This window comes from Prionailurus viverrinus, chromosome C2 (assembly GCF_022837055.1).
Source record: "Prionailurus viverrinus isolate Anna chromosome C2, UM_Priviv_1.0, whole genome shotgun sequence".
NCBI lineage: Eukaryota > Metazoa > Chordata > Mammalia > Carnivora > Felidae > Prionailurus > Prionailurus viverrinus.
Genome location: NC_062569.1, coordinates 145,381,054 through 145,399,005, shown reverse-complemented (window position 1 = coordinate 145,399,005; position 17,952 = coordinate 145,381,054). Strand labels below are relative to the sequence as shown.

Below are 17,952 nucleotides of genomic sequence, written 5' to 3'. Positions count from 1 at the left end.
GAGGATTTTATGGATGACAGTCATATCTCATACATGGTCTTTGAAGGTACCACAATCATTGTCAACATAGGGAGTATTTCATTGGAATCTGTGAAAACTGTCTTAAATTAGAAAACAAAGAAATTAATGAGTCTGTTTTTCATGCTACTCAGGCCATGGAATGAGGATTATGCAAGTTTGTTTTTATTGCCACACCTATTTTGGAGGTATAAGAGTCCCTGGGCAGATGGCAACATTCATACTTGGGAAACACACCCAATTACCAAACAGAAACCCCAGCTCCTGACACTATGAGATACTACTACGGCAATGACTATGGTGGCCTGGGCTATAGATGTGGAGGCCTGGGTTATGGCTATGGCCTAGGCTGTGGCTGTGGTTGTGGTGGCTTTAGTGGCTTAGGGTGTGGCTGGGGAGGCCACAGATATGGCTGGTGCCGCCCATTGTGCTATGGAGGATATGGATTCTCCAGCTTTTATTGAAAAGGAAAAAGACTGGTGTTTTGGGACTTTAGAACCCTACAATCACCCTACTGCTAATTCTTTCATGTCTCTGTATTTCCATCAGATTCCAGATGCTGCTCTGGCCATCTGGCCATGTGTATAGTGAAGACGATCAAAACTCACACTGAAACCCTGAAATTAATCAACAACAGCACTTCATTCCATGAATTGACTGGGAATTTTACAGATTGGGTTGCCTGTGGCATCTCTGTGTTCAATTTTCAATAAAGCTATTTCTTTGGATGACAAACTGGGCATAATTTCTTCTACATGATCTCGTATTGATGTTTGCCAATTTTGAAGTTGCCAAATGGACCGATTATTCTGCTTTAGGAATATTCTTTCAGGGATCACCTTTTCAGAGGACTTTGTACTATATTTTTGTTCAAAGCATAATCTCTTCTTTTGACCTCAGATTTAAAAGTTCAGTTTTTCTCTGCTTTCTTTAGGCATTTCTCCTTATTTTATAGCATAAATCATCCTATGGGGAAACAAATCTATTTTTTTTTCATAGTGATGCTTGGAAGTTGGACATTTCTTTGCAGAGCCAACCAGAAAGCTTCTAATTACCAGACAAGGGAAAGATAGCAAGGGAAGTTGAAGTAATTTTGGATTCAGCAAGAAAGGAGAACACAGATTTGAAAAAGATTGTCCCAGACGGTTCATCATATGTGACTGTTTTGTTTTTTTTTCATTCCTTCTTTCTCATAAGCCAAAATAGGAGAAGGAGAACAATGAGAGATACTGTTGGTCTTTATTTCCCTAGAGATTTACATGTAGTTAGTTGAAAGGTTATTGAACTAAAGAAAAACCAAAGACTTAAAGGAAAACCTTTGCAAGAACTTTGAGGCTAAGCTGCTTTGCATCTTAACCTGGAATGAACAGGTTTCTAGGAATGAACAGGTGCCTAGCACATAACATGAGCTCAAAAAATATTTGTTAAATAAATGGAACTAATTAGTGAGAAAAGAGGAAGATAATTAAAATTTCTGCCCTACTGTGTGCCAGATATTTTGCAACATGTCATATATATATATATATATATATGTACATATATATATATAATCAATATATAATCATTTAATTTTCCCAATACTCCAAAACATAACAATTAAAGTGTGAAAAGCTTTTTAAATCTTCAAACAACTCTAAGGAGTATTTAGAATAGTTTGAAAATGTGGAATTTGGAGACAAAGAGGCTGGGATTGTATACCTTCCTCACTAATAACTGTATGATATAAAACAAATCTCTTAACTTCATTCATCCACTTTTAATCAGGTACATCTGACAATAATTTTTACTTTCAAGAACTGTTGTAAGATAAGCCTACCCTCCGCTACATGCATAGACATGTAAACAAATAAGTATATACCATGGTGTACAAGACAGTAGGTGATTGTATTAATTTCCTAGGGCTGCTGTGATAAGGCACCACCAACTGGATGCTTAAAACAAGAGAAAGACGGGGTGCCTGGGTGGCTCGGTCGGTTAAGCGTCTGACTTCGGCTCAGGTCATGATCTCACGGTCCGTGAGTTCGAGCCCCGTGTCGGGCTCTGTGCTGACCACTCAGAGCCTGGAGCCTGTTTTGGATTTTGTATTTCCCTCTCTCTCTGCCCCTCCCCTGTTCATGCTCTGTCTCTCTCTCTCTGTCTCAAAAATAAATAAACGTTAAAAAAAAAAAGAGAAAGGGAAATTTATTTATCTATTTATTTAAAAGTTTATTTATTTTAGGGTGAGAATGTGTGGGGCAGAGGCAGAAAAAAGAGGGAGAGAGAGAGAATCCCAAGCAGGGTCCCCATTGCCAGTGTGGACAGAGCCTGATGTGGGGCTCAAACCCATGAACCGGGAAATCATGAGCCGAGCAGAAATCAAGAGTCGGAAGCTTAAGTGACTGAGCCACCTAGGCACCCCTACAAGAGAAGTTTATTATCTCACAGTTCTGGAGCCTAGAAGTCCAAACTCAAGGTGTCAGCAAGGTTATACACCTGAAAACTGTAGGAGAATCCTCCCTTGCCTCTTTCTTGCTTCTGGTGGTAGGCCGGTATTCCTTGGCTTGCTGCTCCAGGAGGAGCAGAACTCCAATCTCTGCAGTCATTGTCACACTGTATGTCCCTTCAATGTCACTACGTCCTGTTGGCTCTATGAGTGTCTGGCTCTGTGTCCAAAATTTCCCTTTTAAATGGACACCAGTCATGTTGAATAATCAACATGATTAATAATCAACCGACCCTAAAGATGTCATGTTGACCTCATGTCAGCTTGATTACATTTAAAAGACCCTATTATTTATTTATTTATAAGGTTACTTCTTTATTTTGAGAGAGAAAGAGCAAGCAGGGGAGGGGCAGAGAGAGACGGAAAGAGAGAGAATCCCAGGCAGGCTCCATGTTGAGCACCCAGTCTGATGTGGGGCTTGAACTCATGAATTCTAAGACTATGACCTGAGCCAAAATCAAGAGTTGGATGCTTAACTGGTGGAGCCACCCAGGTGCCCTAAAAGACTTGATTTCCAACTAAAGCCACATGACTCACATCCATATGGGTGGGAAGGTTAGGTGCTCAGTACATCTTTTGTGAGGGCACAGTTCAACCCAAAGCATCAATCAATATTTTGTGCTTCATATTACTTTATTTCAATGATATAAACTAACAGATGATTCAACATTAAAGTTTTGACGGCAGTCTTAAAATCCTTTCCACAATTATAAGCTTCTCTTTCTGTAACTGAGAGGTTTGAGAAGAGAAGACAATGATTTGGATTTTGAATGGAATGTGCTTCAATTGACAATTAGAAGGTCATTTATAACTGCCCATTAGGGAGCTTGCGGTTTTAATTTATATCTTCTCATAAATATGTACAGCCAAACAGCCTCATAAACAAACATGGAGACATTAGCCCAAGGCAGCTCATAATTGATTTCAGAGAACTGGTTTGTGATTTTTTTTTACTATCTACTCAAATTAACTATGCAAATCAAGATCTTTCTCTGTTTTCATTGCCAAAGAGAGTTCAGCTTTTCAAGATTATGTTCACTTTCCTCTATATCTTTCTGCTCTTGGACAAAAGCCTACTTTAGGCTCTTTTCAAATGTCTATTCTTAGAAATAACAAAATAAATATTGTGTCCCCTCAACATTATACTTTCCTATTTCTGGAAGAATTTCTCAGCTTATTCTTTGATTTTTCCACAGGAAGTAAACGGGTAAAGCCATGTCTGGGGCCTTTGAGCAACATTTTTTACTGCTCCCTTACACATGAATACCACTTACAAGATTTGTGAAATTGAAAAATTGGAAAAAATAAATTACACGCTTCTTTTTGGTTGTAACATTCTATGATCCTCTAGAAGCATTCAGGTAATTAAAAATATAAGTTAGTCTTTTCAGGGTTTGGGATGAAGGAGGGGGCAGGGTAAGCTTTCTAGCACAAGAGATTTGTTTCCATATACCTGAGTAACTCTACTGTTTCAACAAATTCTTGCTGGGTATGTGTTTGGTTAGTTGAAGAAACTGCAGAACCAGTCTTCCCTACAGCTTGATTAAAACAATCTCTTACATCCGCTTCCCATGTGGAAGGCCATTAGTGCCCTTAATTGATAATATTTCCAACAATTTTGTCAGTCTTGAATTTAAAGGCACTCTCTCCACAGATTTATCATTTTTTTTTTGCATTAAGCTCTTAGGTTTTGTTAATGTTAATGAAAATAGATCTTAAGAACTTTAGGGAAGAACAAAACTTTCTCATTCTTTTATTATTTGCTCGAGAAAGCTAGAGGCAAGGGGAGAAGCAATTTTACAAATGTTTCCATTATTAAGGACATTTGATTTTGTCTAATAAATGTTAGCATATTTATTGATTCCCAGATACTCTATTTTGCAAACTTATTTTTAAATCATTTGAACTTTTTTTTTTTTTACTCAAGACCGGGGTTGTCATGTATTTATTCATTTATTTTTTTACATTTGGAAAAATTTGAGATGATATAAAAATTACACTTTAGAAACTACTAAATGACCATAAAAGGGCATTAAGAGATTGATACATTTGCACAACTTTTATTAAAAGGGATCATGGTTTTTCATCATTTTCCTGAGTAAATGTTATGCTATTAGTTTAATAATAATAGGAAAGAGATGTGGATACCATATGGGATTTAAGAAATACGTTAGCAAGGTAATATAATTAATGGTTAGAAAGCATTATTTTATAAGAGAACGACTTAATGTTATGAAACCTGTTTTTGAGATTTAAATGTAGAGAGGAGTACTTTGAAGATGTAAATACCATTTCATCGTAGCCACAATTTTGCCTTGAAGAATGCAAGCTAAACAGAAAGAAAATGAATGGAGGGCTTTACAAGCAAGTTCAGATCTTCTCTCAAATATGAAACGAATGGTTTTATCAACTCGTCTGTGCAATTTTTATCTAGAAGGAGAATGTGGCACGTCTTCAAATTTTCTTAATCCCACTCTTAAAGGGATCTGAACGTCACTACACAGGTAGTTATAATGCAGACCGCCCTGCAAACCCAATGAGATCCTTAGTTCCCGACATGGTGAGCTGCAACAGAAATCACTAAAGAAGGCTGGGCTGTGAGTGTGGATGGGGATGAGGCAGTTTCCATGGGCCGGTCTGTAGATGTGGCTCTGGGCATGGTGCTAGCACCCATTTAGTAGCTGGTTCTCCGGCTTCTGCCGAATTACTGTCTTGATTAACTGGTAACTGGGTACAAGATGTGGACTTGAAAAAGTAGATTGTGAGCTTGAAAAAGTAGATTGCGGACTTCTAAGTCACCATTAGCCTAATAGAGTCAAATATTCAACAGCTACATCTCTGAAACAAATTATTCTCTAGTTGTGCTAACATCACGTCTTCAGACATCATTTACTTGTTCATCAAAGCTGAGAAGAAAATAGATTCGCACTTCATCATCGGGGTTTGGTGTTAAAGAGCCTTGGGTTTGAGTTTGGGTTCCACTTCTCCTTACCTCTTGTGGTCTTGAACAAGTTAATCTCTGTATGCTTTCATTTCGCCTCTACAAGTTGTGTTTACTGCCCATCTCATGGGATTTTGACAGTGAAATGGAGTTGACTCCTCATCATAGAGGTGGGATGTTTCAATGATTGATTCATTTATTTTAAATAACATCGTGGTTTACATGACTTAGCAACGAATTGTAAGTTTCATTTCTTTCTCTTTTTTTTAAATCTTTTTTTAACATTTATTCATTTTTGAGAGATAGAGAGGCAGAGCGTGAGCAAGGGAGGGACAGAGAGAGAGGGAGACACAGAATCGGAAGCAGGCTCCAGGTTCTGAGCTGTCAGCACAGAGCCCGACGGTGGGGCTCAAACCCACGAACTGTGAGATCATGACCTGAGCCGGAGTTGGAAGCTCAACCAACTGAGCCACCCAGGTGCCCCAATTTCATTTCTTTAATAAGAATAACATATATATATATATATATATACACACATATATGTGTGTATATATATATATATACACACATATATGTGTGTGTGTGTGTGTGTGTGTGTGTATAAAAGAAAGCAAATGTGGATTTTTCTTCCATTTACTTATTTCAACAAATTATTTTCATTTGCTATTCCTGACAAATTAAGCTACTAGGAACAATTATTATGATCTCTTGGGCTGTAGCTATGGATATGCTAGCCTAGGGACATGGGTCATTCCTCTGCTGGCTACAGGTACAGCTCTGGGTGACTGCGGATATGACAGCTATTGCCAGCCTTGTATGATGGAATTGATAGATTAAAAGTTTCTATTGAAGGACTGCCATATAATAAATGTGCTATTTCAAGGAAGTATCAGGGATTTCAGTATTAGCGTCTGAGAATCAGTTAAACAGCTCAACAAACCATACACAAGATACAGATGGTTTGAAACCGTTGATGTGAATTTTGTAAAGACTATTTATATTTAAAGAAATACGTTGATGTCCTGTGAGTCCTCATCCTGAGGAGAAGTAGAATATTCTTTCTGCCTTACTTGAATGAGTAGGGTTCTAATAAGACCACTCATAATGAATGATATTATTTTTCTTTAGTTATGTGCACAAGGGACTATAGGATCTGATTCATATCTGTGGAATCTAATGGGTGAGAAGGAGTGTCTAGCTGGCTGCTTTAATAATGAGACTAAAGGCGAAGAGGCTACTTTGGCATCAGGGAGTCATACAGAAAATCATCAGAAAAAGAATGTACGTGTAATTTACAAAATTGAAGTGAGAGCTCATTGATAGAACCGGCATGAAGTCATTTTTTCTGCAGCCACAAGTACCACTTGGCATACAAAATTAGACTCTAAAGCCACATTAATAGTGGCTTTATAAATACATACTGATTTATATACTTCTGAATAATTTTTCCCTTTGAGGTGCTAAATAGATATGTAGCTAGTGATTTTAGCCTCTTCTGTAATCATAATTTTGGGACATCTTTGGAATTGCTTTCAGAGTTGAAGCTATGTTTCTCCAGTAAGGGTAAATTTGGCGTTTGACAATATTTAAAAGTAATTTAGATGCACGAATGTTCATAACAACATTATTTTGTGGTGGCCCCAAGCTGGAACAACCAAATAGCCTTCAAATATTTATTTATTAAAAAAAAAACTGTGCACATACGTACAATGGAATTCTACTCACAATGAAAAAGAAAGACCTATTGATACATTCAATTAATTGCAGAAATCTCAAATACATAATTTTGAGAGAAGCCAGTCTTAAGGATTATGTGGTATATGATTCCGCTTATTTGATATTCTTCAAAACTGAAATCTATAGTGATAATAAACAGATCAGCAGTTGACAAGGATTATGGACAGGAGGTTAGTATCACTAGAAAGTGATAGCATAAGGTGGTTTGGGGAAGGGTGCAATTGTTCTGCATCATGATCATTTCAATTAATACGGAAAAAAAAGTTGACAGAATTCAACATATATTAGAAGAAGACTTTGGGTCACCTGGGTGGCTCAGTCAGTTAAGTGTCCGACTTCGGCTCAGGTCATGATCTTGCAATTTGTGAGATCAAGCCCCATGTCGGGCTCTGTACTGACAGCTCAGAGCCTGGAGCCGGCTTCAGATTCTGTGTCTCCCTCTCTCTCTCTCTTTGCCACTCTTCCACTTGTTCTCTCTCTCTCTCTCTCTCTCTCTCTCTCACACAGAAATAACAAATGAATAAAATTTAAAAAAGACATTTAGCAAATTAGGAATAGTAGAACACAACTTCATCCTGATCAAGGTATCCGTGACAAACCTGGTTAAAATCATACTTGATTGTGAAGGACTGAATATTTTCTTCTTAAGATGAAAAACAAGGAAATATGTCTATTCTGAGTATTCATATTTAACAGCAAACAGGAAGGCCTATCAGTAAAATAAGGCAAATAAGAGAAATAAAAGGCATGTATGTTAGAAAAAGAGTAATAAAATTATCCCTTGTTCACAGATTATATGATTATATATGCAGAAAATCCTAAAGTCTCTGCTGAAAACTTTCCAGAATTAATAAGTGAGTTTAGCAAGATTACAGATTATAGTGTGTAAACAAAAGCAGATCTCTGAGGAGGTCAAAGCATAAAGTTATACTATAAATAAATTAGACATATCATATTTCCCCAGATCTTTTTCTCAGTTGTGCAGCAGCTCAATTGCAGGGATACTAACACACAAAGAAGTAGAATAATGAAAATGAAAACTAGTGTATTCTTATAAACTACCTAGGGATAAGAAATAAAGAAGAATCTTTGGGATGTGTCTGGAGCTTATGTTACAGTGAACTTATGAAAATAGGTCTCATCTTCTCCTAACCGTCCAAACTTTGAAGGTGAGGTGAGGACAAAGAGTAGGGCACATCGCTACTTGTCACTGCTCCCAATAGAGAAGAGTGTGGGGCCCGAATGGTCCAATGCCAGTAAAATACCAAAAGAGCAGGATATTATGTCTAAATGTGACAGTTGAGAATAGCCCCAGATGCTCCAAGAACCTCAGAGTAACACAAGAGTTGGTCCAAAAGCTCCCGGCCCTTGAGAAAAACAAACAAACAAACAAACAAACAAACAAAACAAATTTAATTCCGAAATCCTATTAGCAATGAGTTTCCATGTCAATTACTCTGGTGGCCTTCGCGATAACCTTGATGATTTTGGAAGCCTGAGATGTGGCTGTGGCAATCGTTCTGGCTATATTGACTATGATAAATTCAGCTAAGACCTGCTCTGGTCCCTTCTTCTGGAGAAGATATAGCTCCTTTGGCTTCCACTGAAAAATCTATCAATTACTAAAACAGTAGAAACTTTCTCTCATTGTAAATGGTGAACTTTTTTTCCTTTCCTTCCGGTCCTCAAAGTCAAGCCTATTGTTAACCTCATTACCTGCAAAGATGGCTAACATCACACACCATTACAGAAGGCGCTTTGAAGAAAGCAGGGCAAGGAAGACTCATTCCTCTCAGAAGAATATCATCAAAGAAACTGGAGTTCTTTTCAGAATGGCTGCATTTTGGAACTGCTGCTACTTCATTCATTCATAGACAGCTCTGTGTCTGTTTTCCCATAAAGTGTCTTCATTGACATAACAAACTTGGTTCCATTTTGATTTATGTTAAAGAATTTCATACACACACCAGTGTATTTTTTTTGCAAAGCCTAAATAATAATTTTCTGAAACATATATATATATATGCCAATATTTGTCCATTGACACAATTATTTTATAATAATTTTTCTTTTAAAATTATGCCCACAGACAGGTTTAAAATTAGCACTTGTATCTGATCTGGCTCAGAATGATTACAAGGACATGCAAGAGAATCAACAAAATCTGATGTTCCTAATATCTTCTGAAATGTTGACCTCTTAACCCACAAATATAAAATTTCACTTATCACTTCCCTGTCTGTAATAGAATTAGTGACCATTAATATTCATTGCTAAATGGGAGAGGGCTCTTCTCTCGTAAATATAATCTCCTTGCCTTAACGACACGTCTAAGTGGAAGGTAATTGCTCTCTGTTCTGTGGGCTTGTGTGGTATTTGTCTTCGTGGGTGTTTGTTGACTGAATCCTGTCTAGGATCCTGTCTCTGCCACATCAGTGGGTAGAGATTTCTTGGAGAAAGCCAAAGCATAAGAGACTCTTAAAAACAGAGAACAAACTGAGGGTTGATGGGGGGTGGGAGGGAGGGGAGGTTGGGTGATGGGTATTGAGGAGGGCACCTGTTGGGATGAGCACTGGGTGTTGTATGGAAACCAATTTGGCAATAAATGTCATAGATTGAAAAAAAAAAAGAAACCTTTTCTTATTCATACATTTGGATTTAGACAATCAATCCTCTTTTCACCTCAAACACCCTGGTGTTTGCCTCTCCTCATACTCTTAGATTTCCTCTGTGCCCTGGTCCCTGCCTTCAATCTTCAACTGTTCTGTTTTCTACTTCCCATTTTTAGGGGTTTATATTACTATATTCATTTTTTAAAAACAACTCTTGTCCCCTCTTTCAACTATAAACTATGGATCTCATCAAATTTCTACTGTACATCTCCCTTGTTCGTATTTCTACTTTTACTGGGATAGTATTATCAATTGTACAGTATTCCAATTGCAGCTTTGCTACACCCTTAAATCCCTCACCTCACTTTACTGGTGGTATCAGACTTTTAAAATTTCAATCCTTGCTTAACTCTGCTTTTTCCATGCTTACTCACATACAGGGGTATTTGTCTAGAGAAGTCTAGCCTTGTTGAACTGTCTTATATTACATTTATAATTTTAAGTCTCAAATAGGCATTCAGCCATGCCCAGAAATTCTCCATTTTCCTACTAAATTCACTTTGCCAATGACTAAAATAATGATTACAGTCTTTATCATTTTTTAAATGCCTGACACTATCTGCTTTACTCTTCATCCAACTTGTGACTTGTTTCAAATTTCACTGAAAAATTAAGAACAATAGAGAATTAAATGTCTACCAATCATCATTTTATTTATTTTCTGTCACTCCTGTCATGGATTATCATAAACCTCGTGGTTCAGAGCAAGTCAAATCCAGGCACAGAATGGCTCAGATGACTCTCTGTTTAGTCTTACAACACAAGAACAAATTTGTTGGCAGGCTGTATTTGTTTCTGGAAGTTCTGGGGTTGAATTTGCCTCCAGGCTCCATCTAGTTGTTGGCAGAATTCAGTGCCTGTGGTTGCAGGACTGATGTCCCACTTCCTTTTTCAGCCTCTAGATGGCACTGGTATTCCGTGGCTCATAGACCCTGTCCCTCCATCTTCAAAGCCAGCAATGGCAGGTCCAAATTCTTACAGGTCTAATATTAGACCTCCATTTCTGCATCTCTCTGTTGCTCTCTTCTTCTTTTTTTAAATTTTGTTTGTTAATGTTTTTTGTTTTGAAGGAGAGAGACAAAGCATGAACAGGGGAGGAGCAGAGAGAGAGAGGGAGACACAGAATGCAAAGCAGGCTCCAGGCTGAGCTGTCAGCACAGAGCCCAATGTGGGGTTCAAACCCACGAACTGCGAGATCCTGATCTGAGCCGAAGTTGGAGGCTTAACTGACTGAGCCACCCAGGCTCCCCTCTGCTGCTCTCTTCTGACATATCTAATTTATCTGCCTTTCTTTCTGCTTTTAAAATGCCCATGTGATTACATTGGGCTCACTTGGATGATTCAGGAATAATCTCCCTATTCTAAGGTCAGCTGATTAATAACTATTACATCTGAAACTCCCCTCAGTGGTACCTAGATCCATCTGTGATTAAGTAACCAGGAGACAGAAAACTTGATGGAATGTCTTTAGAATTCTGCCTAACACAATCATTCCTCAGCAAACATACAATGTACCTTCTGAATATTACAGTGCATGAATGATCCTTGTTCTGTCTAAAAGCCATTCTTCCACTTGTGTACTCGAAGCCACCCCCTCTTCCCCAGTCAGGTCTCTTATTTTTCAAGTGCCCATCAGCAGCATTTACACTGAAGTTACTAATTACTACTATTGAAAAATTCTCTTCATTGATCTGATCACCACGATGCCACTTTCTTCCTATGATACTGACCACCCTATCTCAGACTCCTTTGCTGGATTCCTGGTCTCTTTCCTACCTTTACATGCCAGGGCTGAACTCTTATCTACCTGCATTCTTTCCAATTATTCCATGCAGACTTATGCTGTAGACACCATCCCTCAAGCCTCACATTGCCTGTCCTACTGCCTATTCAATATTTTAAGCAAATATTTCTGTGTCCACATCAGATGTCTTGATCTTGATCTTTTTATATCCTGCCTCCAACCAGGCTTCCCCTCAAATATAACACCAAAGGCATTCAACAAATTCCTTCAGCCCCATACCAAGATGGTATCCTTTATTCCTCCTTTTCTTACACCTACCATCTCTGCCCTATCCACCAGCATACCCCTATAGAGCCGACCACCATCTCTTGTGTTCATTACTGCAATAAATTTAGATTCCAAGCTTCCATTCTTGAGCTTTTGCAATTCACAAACCATATAGCAGCAAGTTGTCAGATCACCCCCTTCACTTAAACATCTTCCATACATTTCCATTACACCTATAATTGCATTAAAAATCATCAAGGTCCAGAAGGCTGTGTATAATCTAATACATTAGATTATATCTATTCTGCCTAACTTTCTGACTTTCTCTCCCACCATTATATCCTTCCATTAACTATAATCTAGCCACATTAACTTTCTCTCCATATCATCATACTAAAATAATTCCCATTTTAAAACATTTACAAGTACATTTCCTTCTATTCAGTTTGTTCTTTGACTTAGACATGTACATGTGTCTCCTTCATTCTTATGTTCAAATATCATCTCCTCAAAGAGACTTTTTCTTGATTTTCTTATATCATGGTATTTCCCCCTGTTCTGCCACTCTGTATGTAATTATTTTCTCTTATTTCCTTCATCTACATTTTAGCTAATAGATATATCCAATAGATTTATTTACTATCTTCTTCCCGGAATGTAATCTTAATAAAGATAAGTTTTTTTTTCTTTTCAAATTTTTATTTAAAAACTAGTTAGTTAACATACAATGCAGTATTGGTTTCAGGAGTAGAATTCAGTGATTCATGACTTACATACAACACCCAGCGCTCATAATCATAAGTGCCCTCCTTACTACCCATAACCCATTTAGCCCACCATCCACCCACATCCCTCCATCAACCCTCAGTTTGTTCTCTCCCTTCTAGTCTCTTATGATTTGTTTTCCTGTCTTCTCTTTCCCCCATCTCTTATATGTTCATCTGTTTGGTTTCTTAAATTCCACATATGAGTGAAATCTTATGGTATTAATCTTTCTCTGACTGACTTATTGAGCTTAGCATAATACACTCTAGCTCCATCCATATTGTTGCGAAAGGCAGGAGTTTATTCTTTTCCATTCATCATTTGGTGGGCATTTGGGCCCTCTCCATAGTTTGGCTATTGTTGATAATGCTGCTATAAACAATAAGGTGCATGTAATCCTCTGAATCTATACTTGTATCCTTTGTGTAAATCATGAAGATACAAATTTTGCTTCAAGCTTTACCTCTAAACATGGAAAATTGGGAGATCTAAGTAAACAGTTTGTGAACAACCGAATCCCAAATTGGGATCACTGTTATGTCCCTAAATTATTAGTTCTCAACCCTTGCTATTCTCTAGAATCCTTTGGGGATCTTTTAAAAATATTGATGCTTAGGGGCGCCTGGGTGGCTCAGTCAGTTAAGCGTCCGACTTCAGCTCAGGGCATGATCTCGCAGTCCGTGAGTTCGAGCCCCACATCAGGCTCTGTGCTGACAGCTCAGAGCCTGGAGCCTGTTTCAGATTCTGTGTCTCCCTCTCTCTCTGCCCCTCCCCAATTCACACTCTGTCTCTCTCTGTCTCAAAATAAATGTTAAAAAAAATTTTTTTTAAATATTGATACTTAAAACTTATTCCAATTAAATAAGAATTTTTAATGTGGAATTGGCCACTCCCTTCCATGAAAGACTATAAAGAAGACCCGTGTAGGTGGTGGCATTATGAGATTCTATAAATCTACTGTGGTAGATTTGGTATGGTCCTGGTTCTTTCTCTGCTCCTAACTACAGATTGATAGACATGGTGGCTATAGCTGTGGCTTCCACTGTCCTTCTTTTTATGGAACATATTTGTGTGCTCTATTGTACGGAAACACTTGTTTTCTTAAGAAGCTCAGTGGTGACAGATGCTAGCTACACTTGTGGTGAGTGTAGTGTAATGTATAAATTATTGAATTATTGAATCACAATGGTGTACATCTGGAACTAATGTGACATTCTTTGCCAACTACACTTAAATAAAGTAAAAAATACAAATGTAAGTATAAATAATGTGAATTCAAAATAAGGAAGCTCGTATTTTTTATATTATTAGTACAATCTATTCTACTGAGTTCTTCAATCTTGTTAATGTTATTTTCACTTTGGATTTCCTTAATTTCAGTTACTTTATTGGAGCCCACCTCTGGCCACAAAAGGTAAAAACCCACCCAAATCACTTCCCTTGGGATTAGCTTTAATATTAAGGACTGATTTCCCTTATTATTGTGGCTCATTAACATGGCACTAACTTCCTTATTTATGGTAATAATCCTGGTCACGTTTCCAATAAACTAATTTTATTGCCCTTGCAAATTTGGTTTCTCATCCATGCATTAAGATGAACATGTTTTACGTAAGTTTTGCAATGTCTAAGCAATATATTTTCATACTGAACGACTATTTTTCCTCTGGGATTATTTTTCTTAGGAAGAATTCTCTAGAAATTATTTTCATAATAATTTAGCTAAGATAGTTTCTTGAAAGAGAGCTTTTAAGACTCTTCTGTGCTTCTTATACCCTTTATAGATATGCTAATTTTAGGTATGGGGCTTGGCTAACTGCCTTAGAACTTGAATCTAGTTCTTTTTCCCTGACTTGCATTCCTGTAGCTTAAGTCATAATTTCTTCTCCTTTTCCATCTAAATTACACAGGACTGCAAACTCTGGCACTACCTCATGGCAAACATTATTATAGAATTGGTTATTTTGGCTACTTTGACTAACAAGGATTTTTCATTGTTCCTATTGCCCTCACTGTTTTGCAATATCTTTGGAAATTCCTTGGGAATAACTGCCAAATACATTGCAGCTGTGTATCGCTAAAGAAAATTCATATATATGTTGCTTTTTTCCTTCAGTCCTAATTTTTGAGAATCCATTTTATTTAGTTAAATTTTTACTCGATCTTTCAGAAAAAAATACTATTCTCATCACAGAGATAAGAAAACAGAAATAGGTTAAGTACTTTATCAAGGTCAAATAGCAAGGATACAGCAGTAACAAGAGTTTGAAAGAATCTGGGACTGAGGAATGTCAACCATGAAAAGTTTTAAATGTAATAAACTAATAAAATTTAAACATAGCTTGAAGTCATAAAGCAGCTACATATTTTTTGTGCATTTTCTTAGGGAATTAATAAACAGAATAATTTGGTAATGCTAGCTATTCTTCTTAAGGATGAAGCAGGATAGTCAGGTTGATAGTGTCCTTTGAAATCTAAAGGCACACCTTCACCATCAAAACTTTTATCAACATCGTGGTAACTTCCTTATTCCATCAAGAGGATATCTGTTTCCAATAAAATTAATTTATTCATCAACGTGGACTTTTTCCATTTGGGCTTTGCCAATATTTTTACAAAGAACAATATATTTTCTTTTGAATTATATTTACTAATGATTGCTTATGAAAGACCTAAATTAAACTTCCTTATACAATATCATCCTTTCTTAGAATGATACAAGCTTACTGTAATTCAAATGCCTAAGAACTAATTAAGCATGGTTTTCTTCCCAAATGATACAGATATTGCCCTTTCATTTAACAGATATAAATTCTAGTACACCTTTTTTTCTGGGTGTTTCAATTTCACTCGGTGCCTTTAGGTATCTTCAAAGCTATATAAGAAAGGAATCTTCCATGCTATATTTATTCCTTTGATATAATTACTTTTGTGTGCTGAGAGTGGAATCAAGTGTGCATGGCATGTTGTTCTACACTTAGGGAGCTTTGATGCAAAGGTAAAAAACACAGATGGAAGTTATTATTGTCTTTGCACATGTGTAAAAATTGATATTTTAAGAGATTGAGAAACTCAGTTTATATAATGTGTGATGGACAGAACCAGGGTTTGAACTAAAAGCCTGTATGTTTCCATATATTGGGCTCTTAACCAATGTGCTTTAACATCTTCAAGCTCATTCTGAGTAAATGGGAAAACAATTTCTGGCTTGGGAGGAGAGCTCTGGCTCTTTCTAAAGGAGGATAATGAGATCCAAAGACCAGTAAAATTAATATGATGCAAGAAGAGGGCACATTGCAAGTAGCAATCCAGTTAGGTTATGTTAATCAGCCATGAGCTTTGAAGACGTCATAGTAATTACCTTTTATTGAAAGACTCTGGCTGTAAGAAATGTAGATGAAGCAGATAAGTAAATAAAATTATGCATCAGTAACGTTAAAACTTCTAAAATCACAAGACAAAGATATAATTGGGATGTTTAGCATATTTGTGAAAAGAAATAAGAATGAGAAATATCTATGGAGTGAGCCACACCCAAATGAGGGAGTATAAAAGTCAGGGTTCAAGTTGTGATATTCATTCTCTGGAAAGTCACTTTCAACATCCAACCAAATCCTCAAGCCTTGACACAATGAGCTACTACTACGGCAACTACTATGGTGGCCTTGGCTATGGCCTTGGTGGTTTTGCTGGCCTGGGCTATGGTTATGGTCTTGGAGGTTATGGTGGTTGTGGCTGTGGCTACTTTCGTCCCACTTTCTATAGGAGATACTGGTCATCTGGATTTTACTAAAAATTTTGTCCGCTACATAAAAATTCATGGATATTCTCTCATTTTCATCAAATGGTTCTTTTGATTTTTTCGCTATGATCTTTGACATATTTGAGATACTGTCATAGCCATTGAAGAAGACATCTAACAATAATCTCTGGATCAGCGGGGGACCATTTTCTTGATTAAGAATTTCACCTCTCAAGATGGATGTCCTCGTTCCTACTCCGTTATTGACATGCAGCTTCCATCTTTATACCTTCTGTGATATTTGTGGATACATCTCAAAATAAACTTAACTCATAAATATAAAATCTTGTTGTACTTCTTTTAGTCTAAATGAAATTTTATTTATAACATTGACATCTGGTGTACCTCACTGATCACATATCCCTAGAGTATTATTTCATTCTTAAAAATAATACTCAGAGAATTTTAGCCAGCAAATCCTTCATTTTCACACAGTGCTCCCTGTTTTTCTTTCTCATTGCCCATTTTTTAGGGGGAGAGAGCTCTTGAGATTGCTTTATAAACATGAAAGTTAAAGAAATTGCTGCCCCAGATAAATTTAGATAAATCTTACTAGATAAACTTAGACTTTCTTAACTCTAATTGTTATTTTGATGAATATACAAAATTATGAGTTTAATGTAATATGTATTCTGATCTTTATATGAATTTGAACAATAAATGAAGTGCATTTATGGCGAAGAATCTGTCTTAGGACCTATGAGTTGTTACTTAGCGGGCTTTGCAAAATGCAGTGGCCCGCTGCTTGTTGCTGTCTCCAGTGTGACTCTTTACGAGTGTTTCCCTGGAAGCCAAAAGCAAGGCTACAGGTTGTTTGACTCTGTCTTCCTGCTCATTATTTTACAAAGAGGTAGGGAGTGTGAGAATTTTTGTCTGTGTTCATACCTTCTCGGTTATTTTAACATTGCTATATATACTACTTATCTTTTCAGACTTTATCCTTTACCTTTTTTCTTGCTTAAATAAATGGAAGTCAATTTCAAATTAATGTGTCCGTTGCTTTCCCAATGTAGATTCAGTAATTATATGTGTTCTTCATTTAAATTTTGAAAAAGATTTTATGCAGGTTTTCTCTTTGTCTCCTTCACTCAAGCATGAGACTCAATACTGACTTATAACTCATGTATTGACTTGCTCAGACTTCAAATCATTTTTTGATTTTATATGATATAATCGCTTATGTGATATCATTCTTAGTTAATTTAGTGAATTACATTGATCCTAATGGCCCTCAAGTGATTTTCACAGGTATTGGTAATGATGTGTTCAAGAACTACAGTGGATATCCGTAAAAACTGACAGATAGCAATAAATCTACATATAGAGATGTGTATCAACATATATTGATATACCATATGTCATATTATATAAATCAATATATCATATAAATAGTTTTATTGTTTGTTCTAGATAATGGTGATGTTAGAGACAACTTATGATTCTCAGCATTATATCCAAAATCAGCATTTTTCAACCCTTCATGTGTCAGATATTTACTGTGACCTAAAATGAATCCAGGGGCCT

The 17,952-nt window shown here is 36.8% G+C and overlaps 1 protein-coding gene across 1 annotated transcript; it reads left to right on the top strand.

Annotated features, from left to right (window-relative positions):
• The first annotated feature begins 290 nt into the window (after positions 1–290).
• LOC125174549 (keratin-associated protein 19-4-like) lies at positions 291–482 on the top strand. Its single transcript, XM_047874057.1, has one exon. It carries the CDS (start codon positions 291–293, stop codon positions 480–482), a length of 192 nt encoding a protein of 63 aa, XP_047730013.1.
• The last annotated feature ends 17,470 nt before the right edge of the window (positions 483–17,952 follow it).

Coding starts and splice junctions, on each gene's coding strand:
- LOC125174549 (XM_047874057.1), top strand. CDS start 291: ATGAGATACTACTACGGCAATGACTATGGTGGCCTGGGCTATAGATGT.